Source organism: Corvus hawaiiensis, chromosome 1 (genome assembly GCF_020740725.1).
Source record: "Corvus hawaiiensis isolate bCorHaw1 chromosome 1, bCorHaw1.pri.cur, whole genome shotgun sequence".
In the NCBI taxonomy this organism is placed as follows: Eukaryota; Metazoa; Chordata; class Aves; order Passeriformes; family Corvidae; genus Corvus; species Corvus hawaiiensis.
Genome location: NC_063213.1, coordinates 96,238,445 through 96,256,374, shown reverse-complemented (window position 1 = coordinate 96,256,374; position 17,930 = coordinate 96,238,445). Strand labels below are relative to the sequence as shown.

At 69.0% G+C, this 17,930-nt stretch overlaps 1 protein-coding gene across 2 annotated transcripts; it reads left to right on the top strand.

The window, feature by feature from the left end:
* The first annotated feature begins 4,075 nt into the window (after positions 1-4,075).
* On the top strand, positions 4,076-17,291 carry THRA (thyroid hormone receptor alpha). Of its 2 annotated transcripts, none has more exons than XM_048317673.1 (10): positions 4,076-4,139; positions 9,466-9,511; positions 10,490-10,709; positions 11,958-12,019; positions 13,774-13,874; positions 13,954-14,101; positions 14,431-14,636; positions 15,286-15,432; positions 15,530-15,788; positions 16,709-17,291. In XM_048317673.1, exons 3-10 carry the CDS (start codon positions 10,657-10,659, stop codon positions 16,957-16,959), a joined length of 1,227 nt encoding a protein of 408 aa, XP_048173630.1. In that variant the 5' UTR covers positions 4,076-4,139; positions 9,466-9,511; positions 10,490-10,656; the 3' UTR covers positions 16,960-17,291. The 2 variants fall into 2 exon arrangements, with proteins under 2 accessions (XP_048173630.1, XP_048173638.1); XM_048317681.1 differs by having other exon boundaries at positions 4,115-4,139; positions 9,463-9,511.
* Positions 17,292-17,930: the final 639 nt, after the last annotated feature.

Below are 17,930 nucleotides of genomic sequence, written 5' to 3'. Positions count from 1 at the left end.
TGCACAGGTGTTCATGCACGCACGCACACGTGAGCACAGGTGTGCCCACAGGTGTGTGTGTGAGCACAGGGGTGTGCACGTGTAGGTGTGCAACCACAGGTGTGCACTGAGGGCTGCGTGTGACACAGGCAGGTGTCTGCACGCGTGTGGATGTGCGGGAGTGTGTGTGCGTGTGTGTGTGTGTGTGTGTGTGTGTGTGTGTGTGTCCCTGCACACGCGTGCCGACACCAACAGCCCCGGGCAGGTGTGCACACAGGTACCTGTGCAGGGGTGGGCACACAGGGGTGTGCACGGCTGTGTGCCGCAGACACGCGTGTGCACACACGTGTCACAGCCATGGGCCTGGGCTGCCCCCCACCCCCTCCCTGCAGTACCAGCAGCTAAAAATATCCCCAGGGATGGTGCCAGCCGTTGCCGTGGCAACAGGAGGATGGGGAGCTGGGACGGGGGGCAGCCCCCCACAAACCCCAGCCCCCCAGAACCCCAACACCCTCAGTACTCCCAGCACCCCAACACCCCCAGAATGCCCCCAGTAGCCCCCCACCACCTCCAGCACCCCCAGAACACCCTGCAAGCCCCAGGCCTCAACACACCCAGTCCCCCCCAAACCCTCAGCACCCCCAACACTCTCAGTACCCCCAGAACCCCCCAGGAGAGAACCCCAGGGGAACCCCCCAAGGCTCAAGAGCAGGGTGGAGGCCCCCAGGGTGCTGGGGTGGGAGCTCAGTCACCCACTTCCCCCCCGACACCCCCCAGCCCTGTTCAGGGGGGCTTCGCGGCCCCTTAATTCCCCGGTTAATCATTCATGGGGCCGGGGCGCAGCAAATCCCCCCGTGCCGGGGCCGGGATTAGGCGGGCAAGCGGCTGCCCAGCCGGCGAGGGGCCCCGGCAGCGGGGGGGGGGGGGGGGGGACCCCGGCAGCGGGGGGGTCCCACCGGGGGGAGCCCTATCCACGAGGAGGGATTTCCTGTGCAGGGGGGGCCCACTTCCCACAGCTGGCGGGGGAACAAACACCACGGGGGTCCCCAGGCAGGAGGGGATCAGAGGGGCGCTGCTGGACACCCCCCCGGCACAGCACTCCCAGAGTTTGGGGGCAGGGGGTGGTGGCCCTGGCATGGTGGGGGGGTGGCAGGGTGTGCTCGGGGGGTCGCAGCTCCCCGGGGCGCCGCGGGGGCGGCCGGGCGGGGGGAAGGCGTCGAGGCCTCGGCGCCTTGGCAGGGCGCCCCGGCACAGCTGCCTCCGGCCTGGGGCCGGGGGGGCCGGAAGGGGCTGGGGCCGTTCCCAGCGCCGGGGGCAGGCGAAGGGTGAGCAGGGGCCAGCGTGGGGGGTTTCCCCTTCCCACGGGGTCACAGGGACGGCCGGGAGCTCTGGTGCCGCGTCCTGCTGGGGGGCACATGGCTGGTGATTGGTGTTTGGTGGGGTGTGAAGGATCTGATCTGGGGCGGGGGGACACCCCCATGGGGCCATCCGGACCGCTCAGCTGGTGGTGGGTGCTGCCCCATGGGGGTGTCTAATGCTGGGAATGGAGATGCCTGGTGTCATCCCCTTCCTGGGGGTCCGGGGGGGCACCACTGCTGACTTGGGGCTATATTTAGTGTCTCTGCCGCAGAGCAGCGGGATGAATTTTAATGAGCGTGTTCCGGCCGACTGCCTGCGCCCCGAGAACAGCACGGCCCCTCTCAATCCCAAATCCCCCCAGTCGGGCTCTGCCACAGTGCATGGGGTCCCCACCCTGCTGGGGCAGTGCAGAGAGACCTGTGGTGGCACTGGGGGCACCTCAAGGGGGACGGGGGGCTGGTGATGAGTGTGAGAGGTGCCTGTCCATGCTCCAGAGGGGCCACAGGCAAACTCCAGCCCTGCCTCAGTTTCCTCACTGGGATGGGGGGATGCCAGGCAGCCTCGGGTGGGGGGATTTGGGGACATGACGTGGTGTTGTGTTGAGATGGCCGAGCCCCGTGGTCCGGGGGCAGGCGAGCTCGGCCACGGCCTTATCGCGGGCAGACAGTTGCGGGGGGCCTTGGCCGTGCTGTGTTTGCTGAGGATAAAGTGTACAGAACAGGCGGGGAGGGACGGGGGAACCGTCACGCTGCTGCTGCCCCGCCACGCTGGGACCGCCAGCCATGCGAATGAGGGCCCCAGGGTGACACAGGGACCAGGGGATCAATGGGGGCTAGGAGGACCACAGGCCTATGGGGATCAGGGACAGTGAGAGGTCCAGGGGTCCACCGGGGTCTGTGGGGACACCCACCAGCAGTCCCAGGTGTCGCACTCCTCCGTGTTCTGGGTAGCACCATTCCCTGGGGGCCACCATTCCCTGGGGGCCACCATTCCCTGGGGACTCTCATTACCTGGGGACCACTATCCCTGGGAACCACCCTCCCCTGGGCATCCCCATTCCCGGGGTAGCACTGTCTCCTTGTTGTCCCCATTCTGAGCAACACCGTGCCCTGAGAGCCGCTGGCCCTTGGGGATCCCCCTTCCCTGGGTGTTGCCTGCATACCCCGAGTATGGGAAACCATCCCCTGGGTACACCCCTCCCATGGAAACCTTCATCCCTTGGGGACCCTCCTCTCCTGGAAGCCCTGGAGACCCCCCTCCCCCTCGTCCCCCGGGTGTCACTCCACCGCCTGTGCAGCCCAGGGAGGGGAGTACCCACGGGGCTGGGGGGTGGGGGGCGGCCAGGCTGAACCCCCCGGGGGTCCCGGGGCCGAGCTGCGGGGCGCCGGGCGGGGGCGGGGGGGCGGCAGAGCCGCTTTAAGCCCGGGCATGACGGGACGTGTAGTCCTGGAGGGAAAAGGGGGGGCTGGGAGCAGGGGCTGCTGGGAAGGGGGTGGGGTGGCACGGGCGGGTCGGGGGGCTCCGGGGGGCGACCCTCATCGCCCTCCTCAGTGATCCCCCCGGGCTCCTAGTGCACGCCGCCATCCCCGGCTCCACAGCGGCTGCGGCTCCGGCCCCACAGCGGGGTACGGCCCCCGTCCTCCCCAGTCCCACACATCCCCCGGGGGGCGCAGGGGCAGGGCCCCCCGACGTGCGGGTATCCTGCGGGGCCGGATCCTGCCCGGGGCGGTGCGGATCTGGGTGCGACCCCCGTGCCTGGCGTGTGCCCCGCCCCTGGTGCTGGCCTGGGCACCACGGGGTGTGGAGCTGCCCTCTGCCGCGTGGGCACTGTCACCAACCCCCGTGGGCACCGTCCCAGCTCTCCATGAGCATCATCTCCACCCCACCGCCACCCCGCGAGGGCACCGTCCCAACCCCTCCTGGGTGCTGTCCCCAAATCCTGTGGGCAGCGTCCCTAGTCCCCACTGTCACTATCACAGCATCCCCGTGGGCACCGTCCCCAGCTCCCTGCGGGCGCCGTCCCCTGCCCTCGTGGGCACCTGGTTGTCACTGTCACAGCATCCCCGTGGGTGCTGTTCCCAGTCCCTGTGGGCATCATCCCCACCCTGCCATGGGCATCCCCCTGGGCCTCCCTGGGCACTGTCTCCGGTCCCCCTTGGGTACAGCCCCCCACGCTGTGGTCGCCATCCCCCGTCCACGTTGTCACTGTCACGACCTCCCCGTGGGCACCGTCCCAAACTCCTGTGGGCACCAGCTTCACCCCACCACGGACACCATCTCGGGGACGCTGTGGGCACCGTCCCCAGCTCCCTGTGGGTGCAGTCCCTAACCCCCGTGGGCACCTCCCTTAGCCCCCCCCCCCGCATACAGCCCCCCACCCTGTGCTCACCACCCCCCGTCCTCGTTGTCGCTGTCACCACATCCCCGTGGGCACCGTCAGGGCTCCCATCACGCACCCGGCCACGGACACCGTCCCCACCCCGTGATCCCCGTGTCCCGCGCTCCCCATCCCGGGGTCACCCTCCCACGGTACGCCCCGACCCCGCCGCTCCCCCGTGGGTCCCCACGCGGGGCCGGGCGCGGCGGGTGCAGGGAGCGGCTGCGGCCGGCGGAGGGGGCTGCGGCCGCGGCGGAGCGGAGCGGGCGGGCGGCGGGGCCGGGGGAGGGAGGAGCCAGCGCCGTTCGTCCGCCGCCGCCGCCGCCGCCGCTGCGCCCCGCTCCGCTCCGCGCCCCGCACCGCCGCTCCGAGCCCCGCTCCGCGCCCCGCACCTTCGCTCCGCGCCCACCGCCGTCTCCCCCAGGTACGGCCCGAGCGGCCCCGCCGGCCCCCCCCGGCCCCGCCGCCCCCCGGTTGTTTACCGCCGCCCCCCCGGGCCCCCCCGGCTGAGCACGGGCGCAGTTCGGTGGGTGTAATGGGGGGGGGGGGTGGAGGGTGATCGGAGCGGGAGGCTCGGGACCCGCGGAGGGCTCGGGGGCCGCGAACCGCGAGGAAAAAACACGGGGAAAGATTTTTTTCTTGGAAAATCCGGGCGTTTGGCGTGGGGCGGGGGGGCCGCGTTCCCCCGTGGGGGCGGGGGGGGGGCACCGCGCCCCCCACCCCCGCCGCTGCTGCATGCGGGGCACGGCGCTGCCCCCCGCCCGCCACGCCACGCCACGGGGGCAGCCCCCCCCAGCCGTGGCCCCCCGGCCCCGCGGCCCCCCCGTGGCCGTGGCGTGGCGGCGTGGCGGGGTCCGGGCCGCGGCGTGGCTTTGCGGTGATGGGCGCGGGGCCGCGCCGTGGGCAGGTCGCGGGGCCGGGCCGTGGGCAGGCCGTGGCCCTGTCGCGGCGGGGGGGGGAGAACCGTGGACGGCCGGGCCGTGACGGCGCCGTGGGGTGTCCGTGGGGGCTTTAGGGGCCCCTGTGGCCGCTCCCCCGCACCCACCCCGCAGGACGGCAGGAATGCTGCGATTTTTTTATTTTTAAAATTTTAAAATATTTTTTTAATTTTTTTTTTTGCGCCGAGAGGAGAGCGCGGGGGGGGCGGGGGGGGGCGGTTCGGCCGCTCCCGGTTAGGGCGGGGGCAGCGGGGGGGCGTCCCCGGTGCGGCGGGGCGGGGGGGGGGCCTCGAGCCCCGCACCACGGGCTTCGCCCTGAGCGGGGCGCGGGGCGTGGCGGGGGCTCCCCTCTCCACGGCGCCCCGCGGTCCCGCGGGATGTACCCCACCCCAACCCCGGGGGGGGGGGCGGATCCTGCCCCCGGTCCGGTGTTGCCGCCGGGGCTAGGGATGCGGTCCCAGCCGGACTCCGGCGCGTCCCCACTGGGCCATGCGGGGAAACTGAGGCAGGGGCGGGCGGGCGCCACGGCCAAGGTCACCCCGGGACCGCGACCTTCAGCCGTGACCCCCCCGCCGGGGGCTGCCACCGGCACCGACACCGGGAGCAGCACCGGGAGGCCGGGCTGCGCCTCACCCCGCCTGACCTCCGATGGCACCGGGGACCCCCGCGGCTCCGCTGGAGCACGAGGGGGGCTGGGGCCGCCGTGGGGCGCGGGCAAACCCCGGTGGAACCGGTTTGGGGGGGCTCCCCTGCCCGGGGGTCTTGGTGCAGGGTGGGGGCGCGGCGCGTTCCCCCCTTCCCAGGGCAGTGCCGTGCGGCTGCGTGTGCCCCCCGCAATGGTGCGGGCCCCGCGCCCCGCGGGCCGGCGGAGCGGGATCCTCGTGTTGGGGTTCCCCACGGCACCCCTCATCCTCCCGCGGCCGTGACCTTCGCGGGGCCGCGGCGTGGTCGCCCCGCGGGCGGGTTCCCCGAGCGGGGAGCGCGGGCCGTACACGCCCGGTGTCCCGCACCCTGCGGAGCAGGGACGGGGGGGGCTGCGGGCGCACCCCCGGACCCCTCCTAGCGGGCGGCGGCTGCAGGAAGCGGGACCCCCCGGCTCCGTTCCTCGCCCCGCGAGCGCATTCTCGGAGCAGCGGAGACTGAAGCAGCGGCGGGGCCGCCCTTGGGGTCCCGTCCCGCGGACCCCCGGCCCCGCCGGACCCCGCGCAGCCGCCGGTGCGTGGGGGCGGGGCCGGACGCTTGGGTCCCCCTCCGGACTGGGGGGAGAGAGGAGGAGGAGGAGAAGGGGGGATGCGGTGTAGGCGAAGGCGGGCGCGGGCTGCGCTCCCAGAGCCCCGCTCAGGCTGGATGCGGGTGGGGGGTGCAGCGGGGTCGGCCCCCCCCGGGGCGGTGCCGTTCGGGATGTCCCCCGCGCTGCAGACCCTCGGACAGGGTCGGGTGACTGCAGGAACGCTGCGAGGACTGTCCCTCGCGTCCCCTTCTCAGGGGGGACGGGCTCCCCCGGGCGATCTCGGTGCTTTGTCCCGGTGCCCGTTCCCGTGTGCCGGTGCCCGTTCCCGTGTCCCGGTGGCTGTCCCTATGTCCCCTCGTCGGTGCCCAGGCTGGGCACCTCGTGGCGGCCGCCTCCCCCCTTCAAGCAGGGCCCCCGGGGGAGGGGACCCAGGAGCCCCCCCTCGTTCCCGTGCACGTGAACCGGAGCCCCCGATTTAGAAACGTCCCATGCCGTGCCAAGGGCTGAGAATAGCTCCCGGCGTCCCGGCACACCTCCTGGGGCCAGGGGCACTCCGCGGGGCTTGGGGCCCGCAGCCACCCCAAAGAGCTGAGACTGGGCGCAGTCAGCACACACCAGGTGCTCGGGGGTCCCTGTTGGGTGACCTTTGCGGCCTGGGGAAGCAGTGACATGGGGATGAGCCACATCCTGTGCACTGGCACAGGGGCACGGTGCTGGGGATATGGGAGTGTGGCTCTTTCTCTGCTGGGCAGCTCCGGTGGGATGGGAAATTGAGGTGGGATTGGGAAACGGAGGCGCAGTTGAGTGCTCAGACACTGCAGGAAGGAGCGGCCAGTGTGGCCTTGGTTGGAAGTAATGGTATTGGGAGTCCTGTGGGGTTCGTGGGGGCTGCAGGGCCGGGGTCGAGTCATGGTGCAGGTCCCCAGTGTGGTGATGCAGGACCCATCGGAGGCTCGAGGACACCACATGGGTGCCCAGTCAGTGTCGGGGCAGGTCACCAGCCCTGCAGCCGCCAGCTGTCATACAAGTGGTGGCTTCTCTGAGCCACAAGCCACAGGGAGGACACAAACCCGGGCTTAGCCATCCTGTGCCACAGCACAGCGCAGACCCCACATGTGTGGGGAGGGGGCACCATGCAGGGCTCCCATGGCACTGGGTGGGCTGCCCTGATGTCAGGCCCGTGGCATCCCCCTTGCTCGGGCTGCCCAGCTGCTGCACATGCCTGGGATTCCTGCAGCCTCCCGGCACAGCACAGCACAGCACAGCATGGCACAGCACGCTGTCCCCACTGCCACATGTGCCCATGGTAGTGGGCACCGCGTGGCGCTGGGCATGGTGTGCTGGGTGTGTGATGGGCGCACAGCACCAGACGCAGACACGCGTGTGGCACTTGGCACAGCCTCACACACGGGCATCGGCGCGTGCCGGGTGCTGCCAGCCGTGGTACGGCAGGTGCCCTGTGCCTGGCCACACTCCCACAGCACGGTCCTGCCAGCTGGTACAGCCAGGGTTCTTCAGGCAGGGGCAGATCTGTACTACCCTGGTGCCCATCACGATGCTGCCCCAGTGCCCACTGTGACACTGCCCCAGTGCCCACCGTGATGCCGCAGTGTCCATGATGACACTACCCCGGTGCCCGCATGGCCAGGCATCGCTGGCCGGTGGCCGCGGGTCTGCCCTGCCCCCAGCCCGCAACTAATCACACTAATTGGCACCGTGGCTAAAGCGCTTAGGCCCTCACCTCCCTGACCCGGCTGGCAGCTGGGCTGGGGGGGGATGCTGGGACCCCCGGAGCCCATCTGTGCTGGGGGGCAGGGACACGGCAGTGGCCCCGTGGGGCGGCCCCGGTATCCAGCACCCACGTCCGGCTGCACGGAGGCGGTCAGTGCCTGTGTGGAGGGGCGTCCCATTGTCTGGGTTCCCTGTTCCGGGGGTCCCCGGGGGTGGCGTCTGTGGGGAGCGGGGTGCTGGGTGCCCCCGCTGGGGCGAGGTGGCTCCCGCCGCCGGCCCAGCCCCGGACTTTGCCCCCGGGTTGTTTTCAGCCGCCTGCAACCACCCGACTCAGCAGAAACGCTCCCCTGGGCGTGGGGCTGGGCTGGGGGGGCGCCGGGAGGGCTCCCGCCGGCTGCCACCCCGCTCCCACCCAGCACCCACCCAGCACCTGGTGCTGCAGGTGGGACGCGCAGGTTTGGGTGCCGGCGGCGCAGGGTGGGCTGAGACCTGACTGCGCTCATCACACGTGTCCCGCTGGAGGAGGAGGAGGAAGAGGAGGAGGAGGAGGAGAAGAGCCGCCTCCCGTGTCTGTCTGTCTGGGCCGCCCTAGCGCGCCCGGGATTCCTCGAGTGACGGTTCCTGGAGCGGCACCGCAGGCTCCGCCGAGTGATCCCAGGGGTGCTGGTGATGCTGGGGGTGTCAGGGGGTTGCTGGGGTCTCGCTGGGGTGGCGAACCCCGACCTAACGCCGCTGCCCCCCGGCTTTAGCCCTGAGCCTCTCGTTTGGGGCTGCACCCACCAGGCCACCTCAGTGGCGAAACTGAGGCGGGGTGGCCGAGCCCACCCACTGCACACCGGCTTTGGGGACACCCCATATCCCACCCCACAGTGGTTTCACCGCGACGTCGATGCACCCCGAGCCCCACACATGCACCGAGCGTGTCGGGGCTCTGCCGGCGCGCGGGGTCCCGGGGGAGGGGGGCGGGGGGCGGCGGGGGGGCCGGTGCCCGGCGGGGGCCGCACAGCTCTGGATCCCTGCCAGTGCCTATACTTGGAAGTTCTCCGCGCGCCGTTCCCATATGGAACAAACATTTGCTGCAGCCCCCGGCTCTATAGGTACCGCCGGCCCCAAACCCGGCCTGAGGCTGCGGCAGGGGTGCCCAGCCCCCCCATGAGCCCCCCGAGGGGGGAGTGCACTCCCGGCTGGTGGGATGCGCTGCGGTGCCTCAGTTTCCCTCAAGACGCTGGTGCAGGCGACGCCCCCTCCTCAGGGGGTCTGTGGGACCCGTCGTGCGAGCCCCCCCCGTGCGGCTCTGTGCACCCATGGGTGCAGCATCCCTCGCCCCCCATCCCCTCGCTGGTCGGGGTGTACTCGGCTGGGGGGGGGGGGGGCAGCAAGGGGGGAGCCGGCCGGGGCGCCCCGTAGCGTGGGGGTGTCGGGAGGGCCCCCAGCCCCGTCCGCCGCGTTTTAAATCCGCCGGAGGAATTTCTGTGGCGGCCAAGACAAACGTGACCTACTTTCTGCTGTCCCCGCGCGGAGCGGAGGAGCCCGGGGCTGGGCACCGCGCCCGCCGCGGCCCCCCCGGCGCGGGCTGAGGGCCCCCCGCGCCCCTCACACCCCTCCGCGCCGGGAGGGTCACCGGAGGGTCACGGGGGGACTCGTGAGCAGGGCCCCCCCCATCCCACAGGGGTGCTGGATGGGTGCTGGGTATCCATGGGGATGTGGAACGGGGTGGGCACGAAGAGCCGGGGGGATGCTGCCGCCGTCGTGCTTCAGTGTCCCCGTCACGGGGGACACCCCCGTCGGGGGGTGCCCCCCGGTGCTGCCCGCGCCCTGACCCCCCCCACAACGTGTCTTTGCCACAGCAGAGCTCGCAGAGGAGGGATCGCCCGGACCCCCGGCGCCCCCCACCCCGTAAGTCGCCACCTACCCATAAGTCACCCCTCACCCCGTAATTCGCCCCCCTCCCCGTAAGTCACACCCACCCCCAGATCTGGGGGTGTCCAAATGTGCCATGACCACGTCAGGGCTCAGCCTGGCCCCCCGACCGCAGCATCTGAGGGGCTTCCCTGGGTGCTGAGGGGCTGCCCTCTGCACCCTCTCCCCAATGAGCTCCCCCTACCCCTTGGGGGGGCCCCCAGCCCTGCCCCAAAGGGGGGGGGGGGCAACTCCCTGTGTGTGCTTGTGCTTTGCTGCACACTCACAGCCCTGAGCACGTTCTCACACAGCTTTGCACCCCTGGGTGTGCTTTTGCACACCCACCCTCACCTGTGCACACTCACACAGCCCTGCACACCTGTGCACACACCTCTGCCTGCTCTTGCACAGCCCTGCACACTCTCACACGCCTTCCATGCTGCCACAGCCTCGCACACCTGTGCACGCTCTCACACACCTGGACGTGCTCTTGCACACCCGTGCACACACTCTCACGTGCCCTGTACACCTGTGCACCCTCTCCCCCAGCGTGGCACACCTGTACACACACTTGCACACCTGTGCATGTTCTTGTACACCTCTGCATGTTTTTCCACAACCCTGCACACTCTTTCACTCACTTAGTGCTCTCACAGCCTTGCACACTTGTGCATTTCACCCCCTGTGCAAACTCTCACCCCCCTGTGCACACTCTCACACCCCTGTGCCCTCTGGCCCAGCCCCGGTGCTGTTGCACACACCCTGCACGTTGCTCCCTACTCGTGTTCTCCCATGTCCCTCGTGCCCTTGCCCAGCCCTGGGCGCCCTTGCATGCTCCACACGTTCTTGCATGCTCACACCCAGCCCTCCCCGGTGGCCACAGCTCCTGGGGGTCCCCTATGGCTTCACACCCCTCCCTGGGTGTCCCCTCTGTGTCCCCCACAGCTGGTCTGGGCTGACCCCCCTGTCCCGCAGGGTCCAGCCCGGGATGCTGCGTGGTGCTGAGCACTGAGGGGCACCATGGGGTGCGCGGCGTAGCCCCCCGCCGTGGCCCCCCAGCCGTGGCCCCCCCGCCGTGGCCCCCGCGTGGCGCCGGAGCCCCCTCGGTCGGTGCTGAGCGCTCCTTGATGGAATTGCGGTGAATGGAACAGAAGCCCAGCACCCTGGACCCGCTGTCGGAGCCAGAGGACACCCGGTGAGTCCCCACCCCAGCACGGGGACATGCGGGGGACACGTGTGGCACCACGCCTGGCGTGTCCCAGCACATCCCTGTGTGGCCCATACCTGGCTGTGCCCTCTGTGTCCGAATGCCGTGTGTGTCCCCAAGTGTCCCCATGTCCCAGTGCCCACTGTGTCCTTTGTGTCCCTGTGCCTACTGTGTCCCTTGTGTCACTTGTGTCCTCGTGCCCTGTGTCCCATGTGTCCCTGTGTGGTTGTGTATGTGTCTCTGTGTCCTGGGTGTCCCTTTTGTCCCTGTGCCCATGTCCCCGTCCACCCCATGTGTCCCCACTCACGTTCCGAACCTGGGTGTCCCCATGTCCTGTACATCCCCGTACCCCAGGTGTCCCCCAGCCCCGCTGTACCCCACATGTCCCCAAGTGTCCCTACGTCACGTTCTGGGTATCCCCACACGTGCCCATGTCCTGCGTGTCCCCCTGCCCCCCACATGTCACCGGCTAGGTCCATGCCCAGGTGTCCCTGTGTCCCCACGCCCACATGTCCCCACTCGTGCCCCGCCATGGTGTCCCCCCCACTCGTGCCTCTCCCAGCCGCCCCCTCCCCTCGCCCCCCCACCCCTCCCAGGGCTATTTCGGGCCCCCGGTGGGGGGTGGCGGCCCGGGGTCACCTTGGGCTGGAGTGGCCCTGGGGGTGGGGGGTCCCCGGGGCTCCCCCCCCGCAGGTGCCGATCCCCGCGGCCTCGGGCCCCCCCCCCGCGGGGACGGGCGCGCGCGGACCCCCGCCGCCCGCCATTGGCTGAGCCCCGATGACGTCACTTCCCCGCTCAGCCAAAAGGACATTTTGTCTTTGACTGTGAATGAGCCCCTCCCCCACCCGCCCCTCCCCCACCCTTCCCCCGCCCCTCCCCCACCCCCCACCCTTTTCCTTCCCCTCCCCCACCCGCCACCCTTTCCCTTCCCCTCCCTCCCCCCCCTCCGCCCGGTCCCAGCCCCCCCAGGGCGGTGCCGTGTCCCGGAGGGGGGGGTCTCGGCTGGGGTGTTCTGGGTGGGGGGGGGGTCCCCAGGGCCCTCTCTTACCCCCCCATCCCGCACCCCAGGGTCGGACCCCACCTGTGACATCGCCGCGCTGGGACCCCCGGGTGGGGGCTGCTCATTTCCGTGCAGAGAAGGGGGTTCGAGGGGGGTTTCGGGGGGCTGTTGGAAGTTGGGGGGGGGCAGCGGGAATCCGTGGGCACCGTCTCAGCCTGTCACCCCCCCTGCCGCAGGTGGCTGGATGGGAAGCGCAAAAGAAAGAGCAGCCAATGTTTGGTGAAGAGCAGCATGTCAGGTACGGGGACCCGCGGCACCCCCCGAACCCCCCCGGGCACCCCATGGTCCTGCTGGGCACCCCCGGGTCCCCCGAGGATCTCACGTGCTCGCTGGGTTCTGCAGGCGCCCCGTGTCCCTGGTGAGCACTGCAGGGGCCCCAAGTCCTTACCACGGACCCCTGGATTCCCCCCATGTTCCTTGTGGACATCTTGGGGTCCCCAAGTCTCTTCAGACAAGCCAGGGTGCCACGGACACCCCATGTCCCTGGCAGGCACCCTGGGGGCCCCAAGTCCTTGCCAGGGTCCCCTGGCCACCCCATGTGTCACCTGGGTCCCCCAAAGTCAATGGACATCCCTTGTCCCCCGTGGTCACCCCAGGATTCCCGTGTCCGTGCAGGTACCCCAGGGTCCCACGGACACCCAATGTCTCGACCGGGTCCCCTGGACTTCCCACGGACACCCCTTATCCCCTGTGAGCACCCCAGGAACTCCAGTGTCATTGCCAGGGTCCCACGGACTCCCTATGTCCCTGGCGGACACCCCGAGGTCCCCATGTTCCCCAGGCACCCCAGAGTCCCGTGGATACCCCACTCCCATGCCCCCCCTGCACCCCACATCCCTGCAGAGTCTGCGGGGGTCCCAGTCCCCCACGTCCCCCTCGGCGCCCCGTGGGTCAGGGCGGTGCCATCGGGGCGGCAGCGCCCTGGGGTGGGCGATAAGGGGGGCCCCGCGGGCGCTGCCCCCCGCCCTGCCCCATTCCCCGGCGGGGAGCGGCCGGCGCCGGCGGGACCCGACGGGGGGGCCAGGGGGGAACCCGAGCGTCCAGCTCCCGCCCATCCCCTGCACCCGCCCCGCTCCCGGAGGGAGGGAGCACCCGGGGACCCCCACACCCAGCACCTGCAGAGCGCCAGAGTGGGCTCGAGGGGTGCCCACGCCTGGGTTTGTGGGATCCCGGGTGGGTGCGGCGGTCCTGGGGTGCTGGGGACGTTCCCCTGAATTACGTGTGCTCCGTGCAGGGGGGACCCAGGCATCCAGTCCCTTTCCCATCCCTCCCACCCTTCGGGGATCCCCACTTCCAGCCCCCCCAAAACACGAGGGTGGGCTCCTGGGAGGGGCACGAGGGGCCCGGGGTGCTGGGGACCACCCAATGCATCACGGATGATCTGTGCCTCAGTTTCCCTGAGCAGTCAGTGGTGGGGAGGCTGGGGGGACTCTGGCGGGGGGCTGGTCCCCGGCCTGCCAGGCAGGGGGACCCCGGACAATGACAGGGACAGTGGGTCTTTGTGTGCCAGGGGGACAGGGACCCCCCCCGCTGCCGGTCCCCGGCCAGATAATGGGATAATGGGGGCTTTATTGGTGCAGGGGGCTCAGGCACCCCCCACACACCCCCAGCGTTAACCCTTCCCGTGCCGGGGCAGGGGTAGTGGTGGGGCAGACAGTGGGTGCAGACAGAAGGGAAACTGAGGCACAGGGAGGGGAGGGCTTACTGGGGGTCCCTGGCATGGGGTGTGTGGGGCGTCCCTGATGCTGCATGTGCCAAGGGTCCCTGATGTGAGGCATGCAAGGCGGTCCCTGACTCAGGGTTCCTGGGGGATCCCTGATGTGGGGTGTGTGGGAGGGTCCCTGCTACAGGGTGCTCCAGGGGTCCCTGACTTGGGGTGCCCTGAGGGTCCCTGTCATGGGAATCCCTGTCATGGAGCACCCCATGAGTCCCCACTGGTGGGGTCCCTGCTCCGGGGTGCCCTGGGGGTCCCTGACCTGGGGGTCCCCACAGGGTACATCCCTAGTTACCTGGACAAAGATGAACAGTGCGTGGTGTGCGGGGACAAGGCCACCGGCTACCACTACCGCTGCATCACCTGCGAGGGCTGCAAGGTGAGTTGGGGCGGGGGGCTTGGGGGGCTCAGGGGGGCTCAGCAGCGCTCACTGGGTCACCCCCCCACGCCCTCCCCAGGGATTTTTCCGTCGGACCATCCAGAAGAACCTGCACCCCACCTACTCCTGCAAGTACGATGGGTGCTGTGTCATCGACAAGATCACCCGCAACCAGTGCCAGCTCTGCCGCTTCAAGAAGTGCATCTCCGTGGGCATGGCCATGGACCGTGAGTTGGGGGTGTGGGGGGTCCCGACACCCTGGGGCACATTGGGGTACCCGGAGCAGCTGCAGGGCCGGGCTGGTGTGATGCAGCAGTGGGGTGGAATGCATGAATGGGGGGTCCTAGCTGACTGGGGGCATCCCAGATGATAGTGGGGGGCTTTTGGGAGGTGGGTTGGGGTCCTGGTGCTATGGGGCAATTTGGGATGCCCAGAGCAGCCACAGGAGGAGGCTGAGGGGGTCACCATGGGGTGCTATGCTGCAGCTGTGGGATGCATGGATAGGGGGGTCCTGGCTGATGTGGGGGGATCCTGGCTGATGCTGGGGGTCCGGCAGTGGTGCTGGATGACTCGAAGCGGGTAGCCAAGCGGAAGCTGATCGAGGAGAACCGGGAGCGGCGGCGGAAGGAGGAGATGATCAAGTCCCTGCAGCATCGCCCCAACCCCAGCGCCGAGGAGTGGGAGCTGATCCACGTTGTGACAGAAGCCCACCGCAGCACCAATGCCCAGGGCAGCCACTGGAAGCAGAAGCGGAAATTCCTGGTGAGGGGATGCAGTGGAGGGACTCTGTCACCATCTCAGTCCCCCACCCTGGCCCCCAGCCCCAGCCAGGATCTGCTGAGCATTCGCACACTCAGCACACACATGGTGGCAGTGCCAGGGTTTGGGATCTCACCGGTGTCCTTGGGCAGTCGAGGGGGGTTGGGACATTGCCCAGTGTCCTTGAGCTGGTCACCCCTAAAGGGTTCAGGGGTGAGCAGTGACCGAAGGGGACAGCTGTGCCCGCGGGTGGCCCCGGCCCTGCCACTGGCCCTGTCACTGTCCCTGTCACGCAGCTCCCTCTCCTGGCTGCTGCACCGGCCCTGCCACGAGTGTTCCCCGGTGACATGGAGGCCCCAGAGGAAGGGCAGGGTCACATCACGCCCCCCGGGGTGTCTCAGGGAGGGGGGACAAGGTCACACTGCACCCCCTGCCACTGCCCACCGTGGGGGTCCCAGAGTGGGACACGGTCACACTGCACTCCCAAACCCCACTGTCCACTATGGGGGACACAGTCACACCACACCCCCCCAATGACCCATCTGCTGTGGGGGTCCCAGGGGTGACACGGCCACACCACACTCCCCAATGCCACCATGGGGGTGGCACATGGTGACATCACACCCCCCCAACACCACCATGTCCCCCGCAGCCTGAGGACATCGGCCAGTCCCCCATGGCCTCCATGCCTGACGGGGACAAAGTCGACCTGGAGGCGTTCAGCGAGTTTACAAAAATCATCACCCCGGCCATCACCCGCGTGGTCGACTTTGCCAAAAAACTGCCCATGTTTTCAGAGGTAACAGCGGGCCAGGGAGTTTGGGGGGCTCTGGGATGGTCTGCCCAGGATCTGAGTCACACCAACCCCCCCCAAAACTGCCCCCGTGCCCCCCCAGCTGCCTTGCGAGGACCAGATCATCCTGCTGAAGGGGTGCTGCATGGAGATCATGTCGCTGCGGGCGGCCGTGCGCTACGACCCCGAGAGCGAGACGCTGACGCTGAGCGGGGAGATGGCAGTGAAGCGCGAGCAGCTCAAGAACGGCGGCCTCGGCGTCGTCTCCGATGCCATCTTCGACCTGGGCAAGTCCCTCTCTGCCTTCAACCTGGATGACACCGAGGTGGCCCTGCTCCAGGCCGTGCTGCTCATGTCCTCAGGTGTGTGTGCACACCAGTAGTGGGGGAATGGGGTGGGTACCCCATGCCAGAGGAATCAGGGTTGGGTGTTGGGTGGTCACCCCAATGCCCAGAGTTCTCACTGTCCTGGGGAGGTGTTGGGTGGGCACCCTGATGCCAGAGATCCCCAGCAGCTTCAGAGGGAATTGGGAGGGCACCCCATGCCCAGAGGCTGGATTGTTGTGTTGGCACCCCCTTGCCCACAACCCCCAGCATGTGGAGGTGCATTGGGTGGGCACCCCAATGCCCAGAGTCCTGACTGTCTTGGGGGTGTGTCGGGTGAGCACCCTGATGCCAGAGCCCCGCAACATCTTCAGGGTGTGTTGGGTGGGAAACCGTGCCCCCCCTGGATTTTGGGGGGGTTTGGAGTGGGCACCCCAATTCCCAGAGCTTCAGGCAGCTGTGCCAGGCTGGGAGGGGTCCCAGGAGCATGAGGTGGGCACCCCAATCCCTGGTACCCAGGAGCACAGGTCCCCTTGGTGCCCTGGGGCCCCCTGCCAGGCTGACGTGGGTCTGTGGGGTGTGTGGGACACTCAGCCCTGTGGGAGGGAGAATCCCTGCAGGTGTCAGATTGGGAGAGGGACTCTTCCATGGGCAGAGAGTGCCAGGACAACAAGGAGAGGTTTAAACTGAAAAGGGGAGATTGTGATGGGGTATTGGGAAGAAATTCCTCCCTGTGAGGGTGCTTAGGCCCTGGCACAGGCTGCCCAGAGAAGCTGTGGCTACCCCTAGATCCCTGGAAGTGTCCAAGGCCAGGTTGGACAGGGCTTGGAGCACCCTGGGATAGTGGAAGGTGTCCCTGCCCATGGCAGGGGGGTGGAACTGAGTGAGCTTTAAGGTCCCTTCCCACCCAAACCCTTCCATGATTCCACGATCCCCTGATGATTCCCTGATTCCCGCAGACCGGACGGGGCTGATCTGCGTGGAGAAGATCGAGAAGTGCCAGGAGACGTATCTGCTGGCCTTTGAGCACTACATCAACTACCGCAAACACAACATTCCCCACTTCTGGCCCAAGCTGCTGATGAAGGTGACGGATCTGCGGATGATCGGCGCCTGCCACGCCAGCCGCTTCCTGCACATGAAGGTGGAGTGTCCCACCGAGCTCTTCCCCCCCCTCTTCCTCGAGGTCTTCGAGGACCAGGAGGTGTAGGGCTGACACCCCCCACCCTGTGCCCCCCCAACCCCGCTCTGGCCCCCCCCCCAAATCTTTCTCGTCCCCCTGTAAGGACAAGAGGATGCTGCGCCCAGGGTGGGGGTCCTGCTGTGCCCCCCAACAGCCACCCCCCCCCCCCGCCCCAGGACTTGACGAATTTTGTTTGTTTGCACAGGGAAGGGCCCCGACGGTCGAGCGTTCCCTTTATTGTCCTTCTCTTCGTAGATTATTATTTTTTAAGCATTTATTTCCCTCCCTGAGAGGCTAAAATATTAAACTAACTGCACTTTGGAAGGAGGAGGAGGAGGAGGAGGAGGAGGAAGAGGAGGAGGAGGAGGAAGAGCAGGGAGGAGAGGAGGGGGCTCTGGGCTGCACAGGGAGAGGCTGCCCCGGCCGGGGGGGCTGTGGCCATATGCACTTTTGGCCGGGCAGCAATTTGGGGGGCTGGGGTGGGGGCCAGGACCCCCCCTCCATAGCAGAGCAGGGGCTGGGACCCCCATCCCCCATAGTGGGGTGAGGCCAGGAACCCCCCCCACAGCAGGGTGGGGGCACGGGGGGCACAGCGGTGGCGAGGGAGACCCCAGCCCATCGGGGTGCAGGGCTGGAGGACCCCCCCAGCCCGCTGGGTCTGCCCCGGCTGGGGTGACCTCCCTGTGTTCCCCCCCTTATCCCCAAATTCGGGGCCAGATTTGGGGTTTTGGGGGTTCTCTTGTCTTTTTTTGAGCTGAGAGGAGACGATTTTGTGCCAAGCGCCGCGGATGGTGGGCGCTGCAGGACGCTGGGGGGGCCACTCCCCCCCCAAACCCCCCCCCAATTTTTCCGTTGTCCTTTTTTTTTTTTGCTGTTTTTCCCCTCGTCCTCGTGGGTTTTGTCGTGTCCGTCAGGAGTTGCAAAGGCCCCGGAGGCGCTGGCGGGGTGGCAGCGGGTGCCCCCCCGGGACCCCCCACTGCACTACTGCCCCGGCCCCC

Coding starts and splice junctions, on each gene's coding strand:
- THRA (XM_048317673.1), top strand. CDS start 10,657: ATGGAACAGAAGCCCAGCACCCTGGACCCGCTGTCGGAGCCAGAGGAC. Junction 14,637..15,285: donor AGCAGAAGCGGAAATTCCTG/GTGAGGGGATGC, acceptor TGTCCCCCGCAG/CCTGAGGACATCGGCCAGTC. Junction 15,433..15,529: donor AACTGCCCATGTTTTCAGAG/GTAACAGCGGGC, acceptor GTGCCCCCCCAG/CTGCCTTGCGAGGACCAGAT.